Source organism: Lycium barbarum, chromosome 2 (assembly GCF_019175385.1).
Source record: "Lycium barbarum isolate Lr01 chromosome 2, ASM1917538v2, whole genome shotgun sequence".
Lineage (NCBI taxonomy): Eukaryota > Viridiplantae > Streptophyta > Magnoliopsida > Solanales > Solanaceae > Lycium > Lycium barbarum.
The window spans coordinates 152122074-152142259 of NC_083338.1; the positions used below are offsets into that span (position 1 = coordinate 152122074).

General features: G+C 34.6%; 2 protein-coding genes across 6 annotated transcripts; both read right to left on the minus strand.

Annotated features, from left to right (window-relative positions):
• Positions 1-1162: 1162 nt before the first annotated feature.
• Positions 1163-9083, minus strand: LOC132628190 (protein EARLY STARVATION 1, chloroplastic-like). Its single transcript, XM_060343938.1, has 11 exons — positions 8701-9083; positions 5923-6014; positions 5594-5787; positions 4030-4069; positions 3823-3904; positions 3638-3715; positions 3420-3545; positions 2612-2733; positions 2042-2081; positions 1856-1930; positions 1163-1467 (listed from the first exon to the last, which is right to left on the minus strand). The coding sequence occupies exons 1-11, from the start codon at positions 8997-8999 to the stop codon at positions 1311-1313; spliced, it is 1305 nt and encodes a 434-aa protein (XP_060199921.1). The 5' UTR covers positions 9000-9083; the 3' UTR covers positions 1163-1310.
• Positions 9084-12042: 2959 nt separating this feature from the next.
• LOC132628191 (WD repeat-containing protein DWA2-like) lies at positions 12043-20186 on the minus strand. Of its 5 annotated transcripts, none has more exons than XR_009578047.1 (15): positions 19926-20183; positions 19774-19857; positions 19114-19246; positions 18198-18309; positions 16694-16793; positions 15905-16032; positions 15240-15309; positions 14159-14247; positions 13908-13953; positions 13534-13607; positions 13351-13421; positions 13220-13278; positions 12640-12697; positions 12417-12494; positions 12043-12333 (listed from the first exon to the last, which is right to left on the minus strand). XR_009578047.1 is itself a non-coding variant. In XM_060343940.1 (14 exons), exons 1-13 carry the CDS (start codon positions 19968-19970, stop codon positions 12656-12658), a joined length of 1053 nt encoding a protein of 350 aa, XP_060199923.1. In that variant the 5' UTR covers positions 19971-20183; the 3' UTR covers positions 12043-12494; positions 12640-12655. The 5 variants fall into 5 exon arrangements, 2 of the variants coding, with proteins under 2 accessions (XP_060199923.1, XP_060199922.1); XR_009578046.1 differs by having other exon boundaries at positions 12417-12504; positions 19926-20182; XM_060343940.1 differs by having other exon boundaries at positions 12043-12494.

Here is a 20186-nt window from a genome sequence, read left to right on the forward strand (position 1 = left end):
TGCATCTATACTTTTATTAGAATATGTGTCAAAAGTTACTGACCAACTTACCATACAGAGAGGGATGAAGATTGTTTAATTCGGTACAGGCAAAATTAATCTAGACTCACATTGACAAAATTGTGATTATTGTTGTAGTTCGACTCCTTTCTTAGGCAATTGTGCAGTTACTAATATGTGGTAACTGGTAGCACTTTTTTTTAAAACAAAAACATTTTTAGTATTTGTTCCTATTAGAAAAAGGGGACGTAGGGGGGTTTTGATGCATGAAGTGGAGTTAGTGGGGGAATTGTCCACTCCTCCATCGTGCAGCACCAAACTTCCCTTGTATGAAGGAAGAACTGCCTCGTTTTCTTTAGATTTTTTTTTTTTGTATTTTAATTTTCTTCAAAATTAAAAGTATTAACTAATTAACTAATTTTTATCCTAAACTAACACATGGAATTTTCCTACGCTGCCACTTATCAAAATCTAAGGCAATCTCTTTTTCATAATATATCTAGATATTCCATTTCAAATTTGTTATTCTCATTATATTTTATTCAACTATTTATATGTACTTCTCATTATATTTTATTCAACTATTTATATGTACTCCCTTTGTTCACTTCCCTATCTAAATTTGGCAAAAAAATTATTTTAATTTTTAATTTTATCCTAAATAATAAATTTAATAATTATATAAAATATCAGTAACTTTTTCATATAAAGATCTATTTTGCACCTAAAAGTCTAAAACTATCCATCGTATTTCTAATATAAATAAAAGCTCATCGATTTTTTATTAACATTTAGTACCATTAACAATGAGGATCTAAAAGGAATGCCCTTTACTCCAAATGAAATAAAACTGCACACCTCCTTTTAACCACAAGCTTTGTTAATAGATTCATAACTTGAGATCTTAATTAATTCTAACTTAATTTTTTTACTGGCCGCGTTAATTTTTCGGAACTAGACCTAAGCTTACCAGTATTACCATCTTAATACAATTTCATCTATATATGCTTTGCCAAGTTAACATTATTTTCATGTGACACTATTTCTTAATTAGAGATCTCGAGTTTTGAGCCCTAAAATGAAATCGCCGGATTGATCCCGAAGACTAATCTCTACGGATCAAAAGATGCAAACTTTTTGCTAGTAACATGCCATGCAAAAATGACTAAAGTTCCTAAAAGAATGAAATAAATGAATAGTGGCAAAGCATGTTTGTTACACAATAAGAATTGCCAATTACAATCAAATCTTGAAAATCTGCCAACTACCAACATTCATTTATCAGCCTTGTTTAAAAACAGACCAGCTTGTCATTGTGACAAAGTAGGAGGCAACTCATCTTCTGGAGGCCGAGATGGACCAAAATCCATATTTGGGAATACACCAGGCGGTCTTTCTCGAGGTTGGATTGACAATAATTGGGTTGAATCTCCTACAACATCTGCCCATCCATAGTGAGGTTCAGCCCTATAAATATTAATACGTAAAATCATGTTAGTTCAATATTGTATAAAAACTATTCATGACATATGTCACTCCTATATATGAGTTTAACTTCTGTGCACCGACTTGATAGACACAAGTAACTATCTCACAATAAATAGATATTGATAATGTCAGTGTATATAAGTTAAGTCCTACTTATATTAGAAGTAACTATGACTCAGAGCCTGTTTGGATGGGCTTAAAAAACAACAGCTTATAAGCTGCTTTAGATAAGTTAAACCAAACGGGTCTAATTAATTTTTTGGACTTATTTTAAGCACAAAATGACTTTAAGCTGGCCGGCCAAACACTCAAAAAAGCTGAAAACAGCTTATTGGCAACTTATAAGCTAATCCAAATGGGCTCTTACTCGTAATAAGTTCCTTCATCCACAACAATGTCCCAACTTTCACCTGTTGTGCTCTTGCCATACTTGTGCACTTTGCTGATTCATGGAAAACAACGTTATTTCTTTTTAAGTTTCTAAACTGTAAAAAGTGCAACCAATAAACTGAAATTTAATTGACTGACTTTTGGTATCACTATTGTTACATACCCATTTCCAAAGTGCTCCTCTCCCCATGTCCTTGACCATCCTGGATAATTGGGGAAAGAAAATAAGTAGAAGAGAATTGGATGATTAGTAACCTTGAAAAGCAACCAAACACAGTAAAACATATTTTTTGAGAAGTGGTAAACTGTATTATTCGCAAGCAGGTGCTCTTTCCACATGTGTTTGCAAAATATACCACTCAAGATAGTTCCACATGTGTTTCCATATTGTGCAAGATAGTTCGTCAAAGTAATTGTATTCAGAATATACTATTCTTTTGTTATGTAGCTGCAGTCGTTTTAAGCTGCAACATGTAGTTGCTTACTTATGCATAATTGTATTGTTTATCCTTTACAATAATTTTCAAAAACATATTTCTTCCTACTTGAGGGTGATGTACAGAGTGTTGTAAATGAGTAAACTGATCACTGATTCTTCTATGATAGCTGGTAAATTTCTCTTTGCGGCTGAACTTTGACCAAGGAAAACTTTGTAGTAATTGGTTTTTATATTTTAGCACGTAAGTCCTTTTGGAAGGTAAAGTTGTAATTCAATAACAAAAGGTAGACATACTATAACCGCTGGGTGACATGTGCCACGTCTCCCCTTGTCGCGAACCAATTCCAGCAAAAAATTTCTCTTCCCATTTGTCTCCCCATTTTGTCCCAAGCTCAGTTTCTGCCCATTTGTCTGTCCTGAGAAAAGGAGCATGGAATGATAAACAACATAAACCACCTTCTCTTTAGCAATTCAAAAGTGTTGAGGATCTTCTTTTTTTTTTTTTCAAAAAAAGAAAAGGAGTGCTAAGGAGGTATTAACAAACATTTTGACCCTTTCAGAAAGGGAACTCTCAAAAGGTCATAAACAAGCGGTTATAAAGTCATGAAAAGGAGAGAATAAAGTAAGGCGTTCAACAGACCTCATACTACGACTTTTGTTTAATTTCGGTCAGTTGTATGAAAGTCCAATTCTAGAGGGCCCGTCGGTTAGGATATATAAGGACTATTTATGTCTGGATCATCCCACCATCAAATCCTGGAACTTGATATTATGTCCAATAACTAATGCAGTAGCAAAACCAAAGTTCAACATAAACACACAGCTTTATCTACTCCAGATGTGAACCCAAAACAGATTGCTGCAGTTCTAGTTTACGAGTATGTTTTTGGACGAACAGATTTTAAAAATTTTTTGCTTGCTCAGGTGACAGGATGTATAACACCATTTAAAGTCAAAAATTGGTCGTAGGATTTCGAAGTGCCAACAATTTAGCAGTAAAACATTATTAGTAGTTACAAAAGTGCATCCAATAAAACTCCACTATATCAAGCAGGCAAAAGTCCGGCACTGAAAACTTAACACAACAAGATGAAGTACGTACCATTTAAGAACAGATCCTCTTCCATCATAATGTTCTCCCCATTTCTCCCACCACGACTGTTCATTTAATCTGCCATACTTGTGGGCCCCTTTCTCTGTCCAACCCTTCGCATCATATTTTTCCCACCTGCATATAAAATATCATGTTTAATTAAATAATGTGCAGGTAATTTCACTGTTCATGACTATGTAAACTAACCATCCTTCAAAATCTCTTACCAATTTTCGTACCACCCAGCATTCTCTGTGCCTGATTTCGCTTGTTTTTGTGCACTCCTTTCTATTCTAGCAAGATTACTGCACATAGAAAATGTTGCATAACAATTTTAATAACTCTCCCAGAGCAATAAAGCAGTACTGGGCAGCTTATAAGATCACAAAATCTGAGATAGAACATGTATAACCTCCATTCATCTTGGTGAAGAACTTCCCGCCATGTTTCCCACCATGAGTCCCCTTCAGCATTTTTACCGGATTTCTCTACACCTGTCAATTATCCAAAAGGAAACTTTAATGTTTCTTGAAGTACAAAATATAAAAAACATTTGTAAGATAGAAACCTAAACCAAATGCAGCAAGGTGATGCATACTTAAAAATAAAAAAGTCGTACCTAGTTCTTTGTATCCGGTCCAATCACTCTTCTCCCACCACTGTCAAGGAGATCAACAAATCCAATTAAAAGCAACCACCTGGGATGGTACTTGATAAGGTTATAAAATACTCCCTCCAGATCAAAAAAAATGTCCACTTAGCCTTTTTTTTTCTTGGGTCAAAAAGAGTGTCCACTTATCAAATCAAGAAAGAATTAACCTTGTTTTTCCAGATTTGCCCCTATTAAGTGTTATATGATCAAATCCCAATGCCTGTTTAATTAGGGGTAGTTTACTCAAATTACCAATTTTTGTCTAGGAGTTAGTATTTTCTTAAGGGGTGTGCAAATGGCTAAGTGGACACTTTTTTTGATCCGGAGGGAGTAATGTCTACAATGAAACTTAATATTCCAAACAACAATGACGAATGACAAGCCCTATTTGCTTATCCTCTTGCATGCTCCACGTACTAGAGTTTAAATTCGAAGTATTTCTTCAACAATGGTTTGTCAAAGAGGATGCAAGAACTAATTATCAGGGTACTTCATCAATCAGAATTAAGTATCATATTATTATTGCCAACAAAATAAAATCTTAGGAACTAGTTTACTGTAAATAGCCACGATCAATAATCAATAATCCGAGATGCATACCACTTCGAATTATCCATGGGCTCGGTAAATGATAATACAGAAGTTCCTTATTTAAAAAATGATTATACACAAGCAGGCAGCAGCCCCAAACTCCAACCAAAAAAGTGCACTGCATTCAAGTTCATGACACAGTTAATTTTCTGATAGCTAAACATTCCTCATATTCTAGATGCTTATCACTGGATCAATAATCCATAAGCCTAGCCAGAGGAAAATATGTGCATTCAAGTCCAGCAAAGAAACTTAACTTTCTGTGATGACTAAACATGAAAAATTCCTGTAGTTCTTCATTGACTAAACCTCTACTTATCTTACGCGCATCGATGTAGTTAAAAGCATTACAGTTCTGTGTTAAGTTTTTTTTTTTTTTTTTTTGATTAAGTAGTTCTATGTTAAGGTTTTCGCTTCAGTTTAGTACGCGACATTTATTCTTGGGGTTTCTTAACTCTTACACACTAATCAGAAAATACCATGAGCAAAATGTCAAGCAACTAACATAATGAGTACAAAACCTATCAACAAGTTGAGGGCATCAATCGCCATTTTCCAGATCACAGCTTCTTTAAAGTAAAACAGAAGGAAAAAAAAAAATCAAACTCTTGCTTCAAGTATAATAAACATAGATTTTGCCATGACTCGGAAATCAAAGAAGATAAAGCATTACTCTTAATGCATAACAGCCCATCAAGTTAAATTCTTTTGAACTCTGATGTGTACTAGCCTACAAGGCACCAAAATTAGAAGGATCTCGGAATAATACTCTTGAGATTGTACATCAGGTAAATATTCATGCATGCAAAAAAAGTGAGATTTTAGTCCTTGGAAAAGGTGTTTTCATATAATAGGTTTTTGAGTATAATTTTACAATACAATCTTCAACATTGACAACAACACAACCATATACTAATCACAAGATTAAGAACATGTGTACCGTTTCTTTCCATTCTAAGGTACCATCACTGCTCTGACCACCCATCTTTGTCCATCGGCATCGGTATCCATTGTCACCAAGGTCTTCCCCACTCTCCCGATACCATGTACTACCATCTTCGTTTATTCCAGTTTCATTGACATTATCATTTAATAGACTGATGCCCCAATCTTTCTCATTAGCAATACCAGTGTCTATAGAACGGAAGGATAATCAGGAAATTTATCATCAGGTGCACAAAGACCATTACATATGTAATGCAACTAATTATTAATATCATCTGAAAAGAGCAAGGCTCTTATAAAAGCCAAGGTAGGAACTACAAATACCTCGTTTTGGTGGAGATTCACGAGACTGAGGGCCTGGATTTCGTGGGATGCATCGTGAAAAGAACTTTTCTGGCTTTGAAACAAATCTAGACCTGCATAACGAAAGTTGATGACAAGCACAAAGTTTTTCAGAAATAAAAGGAAAAAGAAACAACCACTTTCAAACAAGTATGAAGGAGGCACAATGTGGAAAAATTGAGTTGGAAAACCGTGATTTTTCAAGATATTCTAGGATACTAGAAACTCAAGCACTAATTTGGAATTCACATCATGATTATCAAGCCTATAATGAATGGCTTGTTATTGGCGTCCAACAACAATTAGTTGCGTAAACTGAGAAGCTATGTTACCAGGATGTAGAAAATATTAACAATAGGATAACTCTCTTTTCTTCATACCTTTACAATGAGATAAAGAAAAATCCAATAAATAGTAAAATTCATCGTACGAAACGAAACAAGCATATGTTACAAACTGCTTAGAGTTTCCATTGGTAATACACTCACACTTGAGGCAATATAAGACTTTAGCTAAGTTATGTGGTAGAAAGGATCATGGACCCAACTTGCAAAGTTCTGCCATTGAAGAATAAAGATTATCCTATACATATCGGTATAGAGATTTCTAAGAACCTCATATTTGAGAGGGGTTCAGGTGTTAATAAGCAAATACATAAACAATTCTCTTTTGTACTGAAATCATAAAGAACAAAAAATATAAATACCTGTACTGTATCAATGCAGTTTAAGCATGCATTAAATCCTATGCAATAGAATGTCTTACTTTGAGTATGAAATTGTTTAAAAGTTTAGCAAGTGGACATAACAATAACCTACTAAAGAGCTCAAAAGAACCCCAGTATAATCCTATATAGATTGGTATCCAGATTGCTAAAAGCCTCATATTTGATAGGGGTTCAGGTGCTAATAATTAAATACATAAAACTTCTATTTTTTATTGAAATGGGAAAGAAACAAACACACAAGTTCTCTACACCGTATCCATGGCAGAAAGATCTTTTCCTATTGTTTCCATTTAGACAAACTTTGATGTCTATCCCATAACATATAAAGTTGATTTCTTCTTTTGATAAGGAACATGTAGAGTTATTTTCTTTCATAAATAAATATCACATTACTTCTAAAGCATCCTAAAAAGCTAATAAAGGGTGCATGAAGTAATTCAACTTAACTTATTAATCAGTCTCCAACCTTGAGCTTGAAGTAATTCAACTTAATTATGTATAATGCATTACTTTGAATATAAAATTGTACTAAGGAGCTCAAAATAACCTGAGTGTAAATTCAACAACAAAATATAACCACCACCCCTTTAAGGCCAGCTATATGGATCTTCAATATTCATTTCATTCCATTACTCATTCAGTGCTCTAAAAATATTTCAACAAAATCTAGTGTTTCCTTAGAATTCAACTCTCTACTCCAGGGGCGGATCTAGTAAGGCGGGTGGGGATGCCACGCCACCCGCACACCTCGAGCAAAACCTTGTATATATATGTGAGTATATATGGGAAATAGTATAAATATGTAAAATGGCACCCCGACTAACAAATGATTGTTTGGTGCCACTAGTGAAGAGCCGAAAGTTGTGCCCACAACACCTGGGATCGAGTCCAACTTGCACCAATTCTTTTAAAGACTTCTCTTTTCTAAGAAGCTTACAGAAGATTCGTTCTCCTTTTTTCTTATTTTCTTTTTCTATTTTGCTTCTTCTTTACTTTATTTTCCTTGTTTCTTCTTTTCTTTTTATTTACTTGCTGCTGGTTTTTTTTTCCCTAATGAGTCACGTTGACTTTTTAAAATTTTATATATCCTTGCTTCTCTTTATAGTTAATAGTGTTCATTAATTTTTTATTTTGATATCTAAATGTGCATCTAAGTTGTGTTCTAGTTCTAGATGATTAGTCTTGAGTTAGCTAATAGCTTCAAAACATAACTCTCAATTATAAATGAATAATATATTTTTGTTGATATTGGTAATACTATTGAATTTTTATGCTTTGTTTAAAATTATCATAATTATTAAATTATTTCGTTTAATCAATGTCTATATAAATCGAAAAGATGAATAACCCAAATTGTGGCAGTAGAAAAAATAAATCAAGTTGAAATCCAAAATAGTGTGACAATCGGTTTGTCTATATAAACGGACGGAAGTTGCTGCGCTCCCCAACTTGTTTAAGTCAACTGATGCATTGGGTCATTCCCTTGTTTACGGAACTGGGCTATGGAACGCATCGAGAAAGCCGACACTTCTGCCTTTCCACGAGTTAAAAATTGTAACAATAGAAATACTTGTAGCTAAGATGAATAACCCGAACCAAAGCTCAAAATAAATCAAGTCAAAGGCCAAAATAGTATCATAATTGGTCGGTCTATATAAACTAGAAGGCTGAATAACCAGAATCGAAGCCCAAAATAGTGTGGCACCCGGAATCTCAAATTCCTGGATCCGCCTCTGCTCTGTTGTTTGTAACAAATTGATGCCAAGCTACCAAACAATAAAGAATGGTCGGAAAAAATGTAACTAACTACTCCGTCTGTCCCAAAAAGATTGACACCTTTCTATATTTAAAAACAACAATTTAACTTTATGACATGATTTACAGCGACATAAATATCTAAAATTTATTTTGGACCAAACATTTCAAACACCTTCCTTTATTTATTAAACTCCATGCTAAGTCAAACTAGGACAATCTTTTTGGGACGGAGGTAGTATTAAAATGATAAAATTTTATTATGTGCGACGACTTACTGAGGAGATGCAAAGGGCATTGCAGAAGAAGCTTGAATCCTCATATAATTAGCACTAATCTTCTTAGCATCAAACCTCCAATCATCACCTTTATCAACACCATTCCTTGAACCACCGCCACCTCTAATTGGCATTGTCGAGTCTGAACAACAACATTTGACACTAAAACAAACTCCACTAATCAACTTCCTCTTCTTCTTTCGAAACTCCACAAACCCATTACGGTAAGCGTGTGATACATCAACCCTTGGCAGCTTAGCTGCCATGGACGTTGTAAATTCTCTAGAAGAAGCCACCATTGTTGTTCAAGAAAATGCAAGTGAGGTTTTTCAGGAGAAAACGGAGAGTTTAGTTAGGTGAAGAATTTGGAAGAGAGAAATTAGGAGGACTTTTAGGTACTTATAGATAAATATTGTTGACGGTGAAGGGACCAAAAAGTAAGAAAGGATAAAGTAGGAGGGATGATCTAGAGAAAATGTGGGGTCGTTGAGAATTTGCGGTTGGGTCCATTTGTCTTGTGATTTGTATCCATTTTGCCACAATGGATTTGCCACGTGTCTTTCTTAATGAAGCTTTTTATTTCAAGTACAAATATGATTCACCAACACTGAGTCTCTGACCATTCACCTGTTATATGTACTAATGATTGCTTTCTTTTGAAAACTTATCTTTGTTATACTGATGAAGATATGTTCTAGTTTTTAAGGTAAGAAGATGTGGTGTCGATTTTTTTCACAATCGTTGTCCATTATAGGTATTGGGATCCCAACTCCTTTAGTAGGCGTTTGGCCATATAAATAAAAAAAATCTTTTTTTTTTGAAATTTTTGAGTTAGAATTGAAATTGTGTTTGATCATAGTTTTTGTAAATAGTATTTTTTATTGAAATGTACTTTGTTTTGATTGTGAAAACTTGTTTTCTTGTTTTTCAAATTCCAAATTGTCTTTGGAATTTGGAAAAAGTGAAAAAAATTCCGAAAAAAAAGTAAATAATTCTTATGGCAAAAAAAAGCGTGTTACAAGGTCCATTAAAGGGGAGAAGCTCCCTATCAATTTTTTTTCATACTCAAGGTTCGAACTTGAAACTTTTAATTAAAAGTGTAGGGATATATATGTGTGTGTGTACACTTGTGTTTTGTTCATTGAATATTGAAATAAACAATAATTTTGTGGACTTCAGATGGTTTTCTTTTTTATTAGAAAAATATACATGTAAAAATGGTTGACCATATAATGGTGTCATTCATTTTTTAGCCGAGAAATTATTTGAATTATTTTAAACTTTTAAATTTAAAAATATAAAAAAGAAATGTATATTTATTTTAAAGAAAAAGTAGGTTCTAATTAACCAAGTGTAATTTTTTCCTGGGCATTGTGATTCGCTTTTCCCACAAGTTTTCTTTTACTTTTTAGTCATGCCATTTATGTATTAGGAGTACTCACTAAATACTTACCAGAACCAAGATATTATTTTCACCTGATAAGAAAAGTGAAAAGCGCTGTTATTTTTTCTTCGGCATTGTGATTCGCTTTTCCCACAAGTTTTTCTTTTACTTTTTAGTTATGCCATTTATGGTATTACTTATTAAATATTCACCAGAACCAAGATATTTATATTTACCTGATAAGAAATGTGAAAATTGCCTTACACGCAGAGAGTGAGACGGAAACAAAACTAAAAATACTAAAGACAAGAAAAATAATCCCTTTGATATTGTCTCCACTTGTTCATGTCATATTTGCTTATTCAGGCAATTAAATAAGGCATACGCGAGTTATTGCATGTGAGAGTTGGCAAAGCATAATATTGTAACCAATCAAGGCAGGCAACAATATAACCAATGCTGAAACGGTAATACATTTCATTGAATTATCACTTCCTGTGTCTGCTTTCACAAAACTAATCAAGCAAGATACCATCAGTAACTGAGATGTGATTTTCGTTATCAATGAAATAAAATAAAAATTATAGGAGAATAAAATTAATTTTCGGTAGAGACGAAAAATATTGTCATTTAGCTAAGTCTTACTGGACAACAAAGGCAAATCAAAGATTTAAACTTAATAGGCTCAATCTTAAAGTTTATAACAATAAACTCATTTTATGTTTAACATTATATAGTTCAGAACTAATATATGCTGGAATTTTTTGGGTTTCCACATTAAAAATTCCGTTAAAAATACTAATTTCAGTTCAACTCGTAACTCAAAAACTCCACCCGCCACTAGGGGACAAAGTTGTCCTACACCCGCTTCCTCGCGGTTGCTTTCTTAATTGCTCATTCAAAAGTCTTCAGACTTTTTCTAAACAATTGTATGAGGTAAATCCATTCCCATCCCGATTCTTCTTTAAATAAAAGATCTGATTTGAATTTGGTGTCACTGTGACCTTCATCAAGCTAAATTGGTATACTAAATTTTGAAGAGAATACATACTTAACAACAGCATGAACATGAATGGACGAGCCGTCAAAGCTCAGGGAGTTTGTTTTACTTTTCAAAATATGAGTCGCCCACATGCAGGATTTGAGACCAATACAACTTACACTAGCCTATTTCTGGTAATATTCGCAGTTTCGCACCTCAAATGGTACATACTCCAAACCTCACTTTTTACCCCTCTATTCTCACTTTTATATATCCCTCTGTCATAATAAGAAGGCCCAAAAAACAATGTCAGTATTATTAACTTTGAGGGAAGAAGTATTTACTTGGGGGGTAAAAACCAATGACGCTGAAGAAAAGGAAATATATTAACGAGACAACAGTAGAACCATACGCTGCTCTTCACGTGTCGACAAGAAAGTGTCCGATGACATGGCACCAGGTACATGCTGACGTTGAAATCTGAACATTGCGGATAAGCTGACTCACCATATCATCCTAACACTTGACTACTGACACACCTTTCATGGTGGAAAGCAGCTCCACGTGTACATGAAAAGACGACTTTTCTTTTAAAATGATTCTGTCCCTACCTTTTGCTGTTGAACTAGGAAACCGAATCACTGTTGACAAGTTGTAGATATGCTATCCCTGTATGCTTGGATAAGCTTAGAGTCAATTCAATAACTATTAACGAGTTAACATTTTTCCAATTTGGAAATCTAATGATTCAAACTTTTATAGCCACATCCTCCCCTCCATTTTCAAACATTATTTGGCACTTTCTGTTTTTGCATCATCCATGAATCATACACATTGTTGACACAAATCAAATGGTAAAAACGTGTTGGACTCAATGTCTATGCCAAATCGATAAATGCATACTCAAATCATATGATAGACAAATCAACTAATCAGCCTGAAATACAAACTGCAATCACAAGGGGAGGGTCTCATGTTTTTACGGAATATTAGCATAATATATTTTCGCAAAACTAAACGAGTACAGTAAAAGATTAGGGCGTCATGGACCCGGTTCTCTGTGTGTTCAAGGAAAAGTGGTCACCAAAATAGAACTTAATACTTGGCTACAGAAGAATAGTCTACTTTAGTGACCTTGTGACATAGTTGGATAATAACATTGACTCATTGAGTGGATCCCATTATGAGTACCTGGTCGGAAGTTCATTGAAAATAGAATCTAAAAGATGCGAAGATGTGACATCACTCTTTTCTGACCCTCTAAAACGTGCAAAGATATAACGACCATAAACTAAAGTGAATGAAAAATGTAAATGACCATGTGCCAAACGTTTAAGCAAATTCAATCTGGAGTGAAGTTGCAGGCTTAGAAGCTTCCGCATGAAAATGAACTGCAAACGTCATACTGGATAAAATCAAAGAGATCTCCTGCAAGATTCTACAACACATGGTTCAATTTCAAGAATACAGGTTTGGAGGGGGACATAATACTGGAGTGACACAAACATAAAAAGAGATGAGTAATGGCAAAGGGATAGTGAGGTCAAAAGATGGATCAAGAGTCGATACTTACTTCGGCTTGTTCTGATTCATTTTCTTGGAAGATGAGGCTTTGTTGATTCTACAACCACCTGCTCAGAAGCTACAATTTCAGTTCCTCATTGATAACAAGACAAAACTCAGACTTTTTTTGAAATGGAAGACAAAACTCTTCGAGTATTTAACATGTACTAGAAATAATAAGCAAATTACCAAAGTACACATACACTATCGTGGGAACATTTTCTATGTCATCCTGAAATCTGGACTCAAAACTCCAACACAAGAAAAGACACAGATGCAACCAGAAGGAAAATTATAAATTCACTTCATACTCATTATAAATATTTAAATAATAGAACGATGATATTAAATAAATGTATTAATTGAACAAGCTAAAGATGGCTATCAAAGCTATTTTTTTTTTTAATTATCATTAAAACTTTTATTATCGCCTATTGTCCAAAAAACCCAATAGCATTTGCAGCAATACCTCCTATTGTTAATGCAAATCGAAGCTAGAGTAGTTCAAGACTGCAAAAATCTGCTGGTTAATTTCCACAGACATGTATATTTTCTTCTTGGTTCTGACAAATACCAATAAGAGGTCTTACCCTTCCATCATATGACAATGATGCAAATATCCACGGCTCTCGACAGCTCCAAGCAAGTCCTACAACCAAGAAGGACTAGTCAAGTGCTGCTTAGAAGTTAGCTGATAAGACAATAGCAAGTGCGTACTTACCATATACACTGTCTTCATAGTCACTATATGAATTAAGCAATGGATCCACTGGCTTATAAGGGGAGTCAAAGCTGAAAATCCACAAACTTTATGAGATACAGTGGGAGAAGTTCTTTTTCAAGTGCTTTTTTTTTTTTGGCTTTTCTTTTTGCAGAGAAAGGATGGAGGGTTTACGGAAAGGACCTCTCTGTAGTTGGTTTGTCACCACTAGGAGGAGAAGCCAGCCACAGATTGACAGCAGAATCAGTTCCAGCACTCTGCCAAAGATTTTGTATCAGCAACAAAATATCAATGACGAAAGTAGAACGCGCAACTTGTTCTTAATACTAAACCATATGCATAGTAGATAAGACATGGCATATGCTGCCATGAGCTTTCAGTTCAAGTTACAGAGCTAAAAGAAGTTAGACATCCTATATCTAAAGAGCATCAGATAGGCTGCTTTTATTTTCTGGAAAATTCACCACAGAAAACTGTGGCTCAGAGGGTGTGTGCACAAATATGCTTTGTACATAGATAGGATAGACAAACAGATACAGGAAATGAAGAGAAAGAACCAGAATTAAGTCTTCATATTCAGGATTGCACTTGACAGTCCATGTCCTGTGAACAAAGATCAACAGCATTTACTCAATATGGAAACGGAAAACCAAAGAGAAATTTCTAAAGTAACCAAAACAGTTGACATCCATTAATTTGTAGGGCACATAGTGAAAACCATACTGAAGGACCAGAGAATAATCTTATATCAAGAACTCAACTGATTAAAGAAATGGTAAGCAGCTTCATTATTGCCACAAAGTAGTACCAGTGAGTATGTCCAGGGAGGTCAAGGACTGGAAACTTCAGCATTCTAAGATCCCATATATGTATCCCAGATTCATCTTCAGCTGTTACCTGCAGAATTTAACACATCTTCACTGACACTGAAAGCCTACTTTCTCCCAGGGAAAAGAAAAAGAAGCCAAGACCGAACTAATTTGAACCTTTTAAACAGACAGTTCAAAATTAAGACGGCAAAGTTATGATAGCAATACCTTGCACATAGAGTACTATTACCACTTTCTCCTGTGTGTACCCAATTTGAATCTTATTAAAAAAATGGAGAACCAAAAGCATGCAGAGGTGACAAAACAAGATTCATTAAGTCCAACTAACAACTCATATTTCACTTTGATGTCTTACTTGGTATCTTCTTATTTTCTCTTAGAGAAACTAAAAGCAGTGTTCCAAAAATGACAGAGAAATTCATCAACTAGGTCATTGTTAATCGCCGGAAAAATTTAAAAGAACACATAGGATAATCATCTTCATATTCAACTGAGCATGTTAAAGGTAACATACTTCTATTTAGGTAGATGGAGATATTAAAAAACACATGTGAACTTCAGAAGCCTACAACAAATCATTGAGCAAAAACCAGAAGCCTGAAAGAGAAGTAGAGCCATCCGAAACACCAGGCCACAGCCATACACTTCAGAGGAAGTACTTTCCATGTCTTGACATTCATCTCATGCAATCTGTCTCCATATAATGATCGCTAGTAGGAAACAGAAATTAGAAAGTTGAAGACAGTATACATTAAAGAATAAAAACAAATTCTTTCCTTCTTGCAGCAACAAGAGTACCTTTCCACTTTCCATATTGGAATTGAAATGTTAGTATGAAAAATCAAAAAGGAAAAGGAAAAAAAAATGTTTCCTAAGATGGGTCCACATTAGAGTGTCAACTCCTAACATTGTTAATGTTAACACATGCGCATACAGGCAAAAAGCAGAGATACTTCACACATTCAAAGACAATTACTCAAAAAGGTCATTTCATTTGCAAATGGCCAACAAATCAAGGGAACGATGCAACTTAATAACATCACAAAGCTAACTACTTACTAGCATATACTTTCTCTTCACATTGTAATCCAAATTACGGACATGGGGATGATCAATTGAATTCGTTTTCCTGCAGTAGAATTAACAACAATGTAAAATTGTGCAAACATTGTGGGATTCAACTGGGTATGTTGTTGTTGTTGTTGTAAAATTGTGCAAACAGAACCCTTACTCCTTGATAATCATTCAAGTAATAGGACAAAGCAGAAATTGCTTTACACGTACATAAAAAAGCAATTACATAATGAAGTGGGCAAATTTTGTGCCTTAAACTCTTACCCTTTTTGTTATAAGCATGCACTATGTTATCTTTTGGCCCTTGAAACTATTCAGTCTCTTTCTTAATCTATGACAAGCGATTTGGACCTATAGTTTATAACACTGGATTCTATGAAATAGATGGGAGTCTGTTGTTTATGTGGCTTTTTTCCTCTTATAGATTAAGGCATACCAAGTACATGAAAATATTCTCTTTTGCACCCTATTTCAAAGTATATTTTGTCCTAAGAGACATAGTTGTCCATGCCATGCTAGCTACTTACCTTCCAAGTACTTTTTACATTCTTTTCATGTATGATTTATCTTGAGCTTATTCACAAGTAAACAGTGACTTAACAACAACCGATGAAACAGAATATAGAAAATCAAGTACCATGTTCACTTACTTCATTGTCCGTAGATCCCAAAGTTGGACTGATGATTCAGATGTTAGTGCTAGAGCATTATAATCATGAGGATCCCAGGCGCCCCCAGATAAAGAATGTAGCACACCTGCTGATTCTTGTGATTGTACCTAAATTTTGCAGGAGACCTGAATAAAAATTAGCCCCACAAATCAGAAGTAACAATACTTTTACAACTACGCTTGAAGTTCTCTGGAAGCAAAGAACGGTGGTATCCGAAGATGAGACACATCGAAACCTAAGGTAAGTTACAGACTACCTTGCAGTTCAAACAAGGGCGTGAGGATACGCTAACCAAAAGAACATCATCAAGATAATATTATTTCCAGGCCAGTAATCTAGGTTTTAGCTGTAATGGAAGCACTCTATGGAATGCAAATGACATGTTTATTTTGAGCAATCTACTTCTAGTAATCAAACGGATCAGTACTTAGAACCTCTAACGATGACCAGTGAACTTTTAGCCAACATATATGCCATTTGATATGATTCATCAGCTTTCATCCTATATGTGCTCACAAGAGCATTAGTATGCCTAAGTTCCTAGTTCACAGCATTTTCAAACTATCAGAAGGTAGACACTCATGCACAATTGCAGTATTATGTACGGTGGCTTTGCTTCTCCAACCCCTTCTCATGCGAAATAATGATATACTTCTTGCAGTAGCATAAAAGAAATGACTGTTCGAGAAAGCATGTCCGGGTCAAAAAATTGTAAACTGGAATACCAAACAAAAGCAGCACTAGGTATAGCCATATTCTGGAATATACCTGTGCATTCTTCTTTGAAGTATCAAAGCTCCAGAGGAAAAGATTCTGCTCATCAATGCTAACCAACATGTCATGCCTTCCTGTTGGCCACCAAAGTGTGCTGCCCATTATTTGCAATACATTTTAGTGTCCGAGTAAATGCAATAGATAATTCTTCGATTTAATATGTAACTCCGTCAGGCTCACCATTTTAATAGAAAAATTAAGAATAAAAAGCATGAGCCTTTGAAGCATGATAAACCAAAAGGGAATTATCTTAAACTGTTAACTACTTGAAACATCACAATCACGAAATAAAGAACCAATTTGTTAGTAATTTACAGCAATCAAATTTTAATTACTTGACCACCATCTCAAAGAGCTCACGGTACTTTAAGATTATGCACTAATTTGATTATGCAGTAGAACTACTAGTTGAGACCAATAACTTTTGAATTGCTTCATTTCGGCGAACAAATCAAAGAAAGGGAATAAACATGAAATGAAACACAGAAAGAAATTATGACTTTGAAGTATTTAGGATTTTCGTCCAAAATCAAAGGACTGCATTTCTGAATATATTTGAAGCACTCATGAATCATGGCATTCCACAACTTTTGGAGATAGGTTAGCTTTGTCGAAAAGTAGTGTTAGAATTAACATCAGCAATCAATGTAACAGCTGGAAATCATATCATCAATATATCCAGCATAGGAGCTAATGTAGCATTGGATTTTATTGCTGGACAATGTTGTCCCCAGTGACTAGTACAGATCAGTTTTTGGATTTTATTAGCACCCTAGTTTTAGAGGGAGCCAATGTATAGGGGCTTATAATTCTCTTTTGCTTTTGTCTATTTGTAATTAGCCCCTGTAATTATGCATCTGCTTGATGCCTTTTCTCAATGAAACAACTTACTTCATCAAAAAAAAGGAGCTAATGTAGCATTGGAAATTAGAAGAGTTAAGGCAGCACAGGAAATGATAATAGTAGTTTTTTTTCAGAAGGAAATGATAATAGAAGTTAATGCGACATGTGAAATGATAATAGGAGTTAATTAGCATAGGATTTCATAGGATCGTAATTTCAAGCTTCTTTTTTCTTTTTTGTAAAATAAGATACAATTAATGTGAATCTTCCTACCCTCCCCAGACCCCACTTGTGGGATTACACTGGGTATGTTGTTTAATATGTGAATCTGCGGTTGGTTGAATAAGTTCCAATATTAAGCATTAAATATTACAAGGGCAGCATCCACTGGAATGATTAAATGAACAAGCAAAGTTGAGGATGACCAAAGTAAAAGCAGAGTTTAGGGATGACCGAAGTAAAAGAAGAGTTTAGGATGACCAAAGTAAAAGCAGAGTTTAGGATGACCAAAGTAAAAGCAGAGTTTTGGACAACAATGCGTCTTGTATTTCTTCTCTTAAGCATTCATACCTATTTTTTGTTAGAAGCATGTAAATCTTTTGAGCTCAGGGGCTATGGTAATAGGTTCAAGTGTACCATATTAAAAAAAACTTACCACTTTATCTTCGAACTATGAGCATCAAGAGACGCAATCCTCTCTAGTTGTGGAGAATTAAGCTGGCCATACAACTCAGGGATCTGCCATATTGCTGCCCCGTATGTTTCACCTGCAAATAAAAAGAGCATATCAAACCATCAACACCAACTGCAGTAGCATTCTAACTTTGAATGAACGGTGTGAAAGGCAATTCAAATGCAAAGGACTTCCTTGTGATCTTGCTTAAACAGACAGTTACACAAAATCAACATATGATCTGATTATAAAAACGCTACAAAATCAAAAGAAACAAACAATTCCTCAAAATACCAACGAATACTCCTATTATCAAAAATATCAAAACACGCAAAACCAAGAGCAGTGCAATTCAACCAATCAACTTGAATTAACTATGCATCAATCCCAAATTATTCAGCTCAGCTATATGAATCCTTTGTATCCATTCCACTCTATCGACAACATTAACTTCTAAAACAACAAAGATAGAACTTCCTCATGATCAAGCTTTACAGAGAACTGTCAGGTGCAGATACTTATTCCAATGCTCTTAAAATTAGACAGCAAACTAAGAAGAATCATTAATCTAAGATGTTGTAAAAGTTACCGGAAGAAAAAACAGTAGAGACTCATTAACTATGCATCAATCCCAGATTAGTCAGCTCAACTATAAGAATCCTTTGTACCTGTTCCACTCTATTGAACAACATTAACTTCTAAAACAATGAAGATAGAACTTCCTCATGATCCAGCTTACAGAGAACTGTCAGGTGCAGATACTAAATTCCACTTTTAATCTAACAAATCTAAAAGATCAACAGAAGATACAATAAACTATGTGCATTCAGATCAACTCATTCACAATGCTACACAAACGAGACAATGAACTAATTAGTCAAATATACACTAAACTTACCAGACGAAAAAACGGTAGAGAATATACGTTGATCGAACGGACACGAAGCCAGGTCCCAGATCTCATTAGGATGAGAAAACAGACCTTCACAGATCAATTCAGTGCCAGTTGAAGAAAGCCTAATCAAATGTACCTATAAAATGCCACATTACAATGAAATTAAAAATAATTACGGAAATTAAGGTGATTCAGTGCCAGCTGGAAAAAGCCGAATCATATGCACCCATAAAATGCAACATTACTATGAAATTAACAACGAATTATGGAAATTAAGGTGACTCAGTTCCAGTCGAAGAAAGGCGAATCAAAGGTACCTATAAAATGCAACATTACTATGAAATTAACAACGAATTATGGAAATTAAGGTGACTCAGTTCCAGTCGAAGAAAGGCGAATCAAAGGTACCTATAAAATGCAACCTTACTATGAAATTAACAATTAATTATGTATAATTACGGAAATTAAGGTGATTCAGTGCCAGTTGAAGAAAGGCGAATCAAATGTACCTATAAAATGCAACATTACTATGAAATTAACAATTAATTAGGAGTAATTACAGTTATTAAGGTGATTCAGTGCCAGTTGAAGAAAGCCTAATCAAACATACCTATAAAATGCCAAATTAACGATGATCTAGAAATAATTAGGGTAATTAAGTACCTCATTTTCTTCTTTGAGACTGAGAGTTCCGGTGAGAAAACTGGTGTGATCCGTATCGGCTTTCACATCAGCGATGCATCGTGCCTGAACAGAAAAACGAGATTAATTAGGGTTTATATGAGAAATTAAAGTATGAGGATTAGGGATTTAACCTGATATTTGAGACCATAACCAACTCCATTAGATCCTCCTTGCATTGAATCGCAGTGTATAGAGCTTTTCGCAGATCTTAAAATGACGATATTTTGGAACTTCAACACACTCGCGGCAACTTGCGATATAGTTAAATACTTCTCCAGTTCAATTTTTTTTTTTTAATTATTTCTTCATTTTGTTTAATTTTCTATTTTCTGTTAATCCACTTTCTAATCTTTTAACCTCTCTTCTCAATTTATGTTACTGATGCTTCTCAA

Excerpts from the sequence above, each read along its gene's own strand:
- LOC132628190 (XM_060343938.1), bottom strand. The coding sequence starts at position 8,999 with ATGGTGGCTTCTTCTAGAGAATTTACAACGTCCATGGCAGCTAAGCTG. Across the intron at positions 5,788-5,922 it reads TGAATCTCCACCAAAACGAG|ACACTGGTATTGCTAATGAG; the intron begins GTATTTGTAGTT and ends TCCGTTCTATAG. Across the intron at positions 1,931-2,041 it reads GAGGAGCACTTTGGAAATGG|CAAAGTGCACAAGTATGGCA; the intron begins GTATGTAACAAT and ends TCCATGAATCAG.
- LOC132628191 (XM_060343940.1), bottom strand. The coding sequence starts at position 19,970 with ATGCAAGGAGGATCTAATGGAGTTGGTTATGGTCTCAAATATCAG. Across the intron at positions 15,310-15,904 it reads TGGGATCTACGGACAATGAA|GAAAACGAATTCAATTGATC; the intron begins GTAAGTGAACAT and ends ATTCTACTGCAG. Across the intron at positions 14,248-15,239 it reads TGAAGAGAAAGTATATGCTA|GTAACAGCTGAAGATGAATC; the intron begins GTAAGTAGTTAG and ends TAAATTCTGCAG.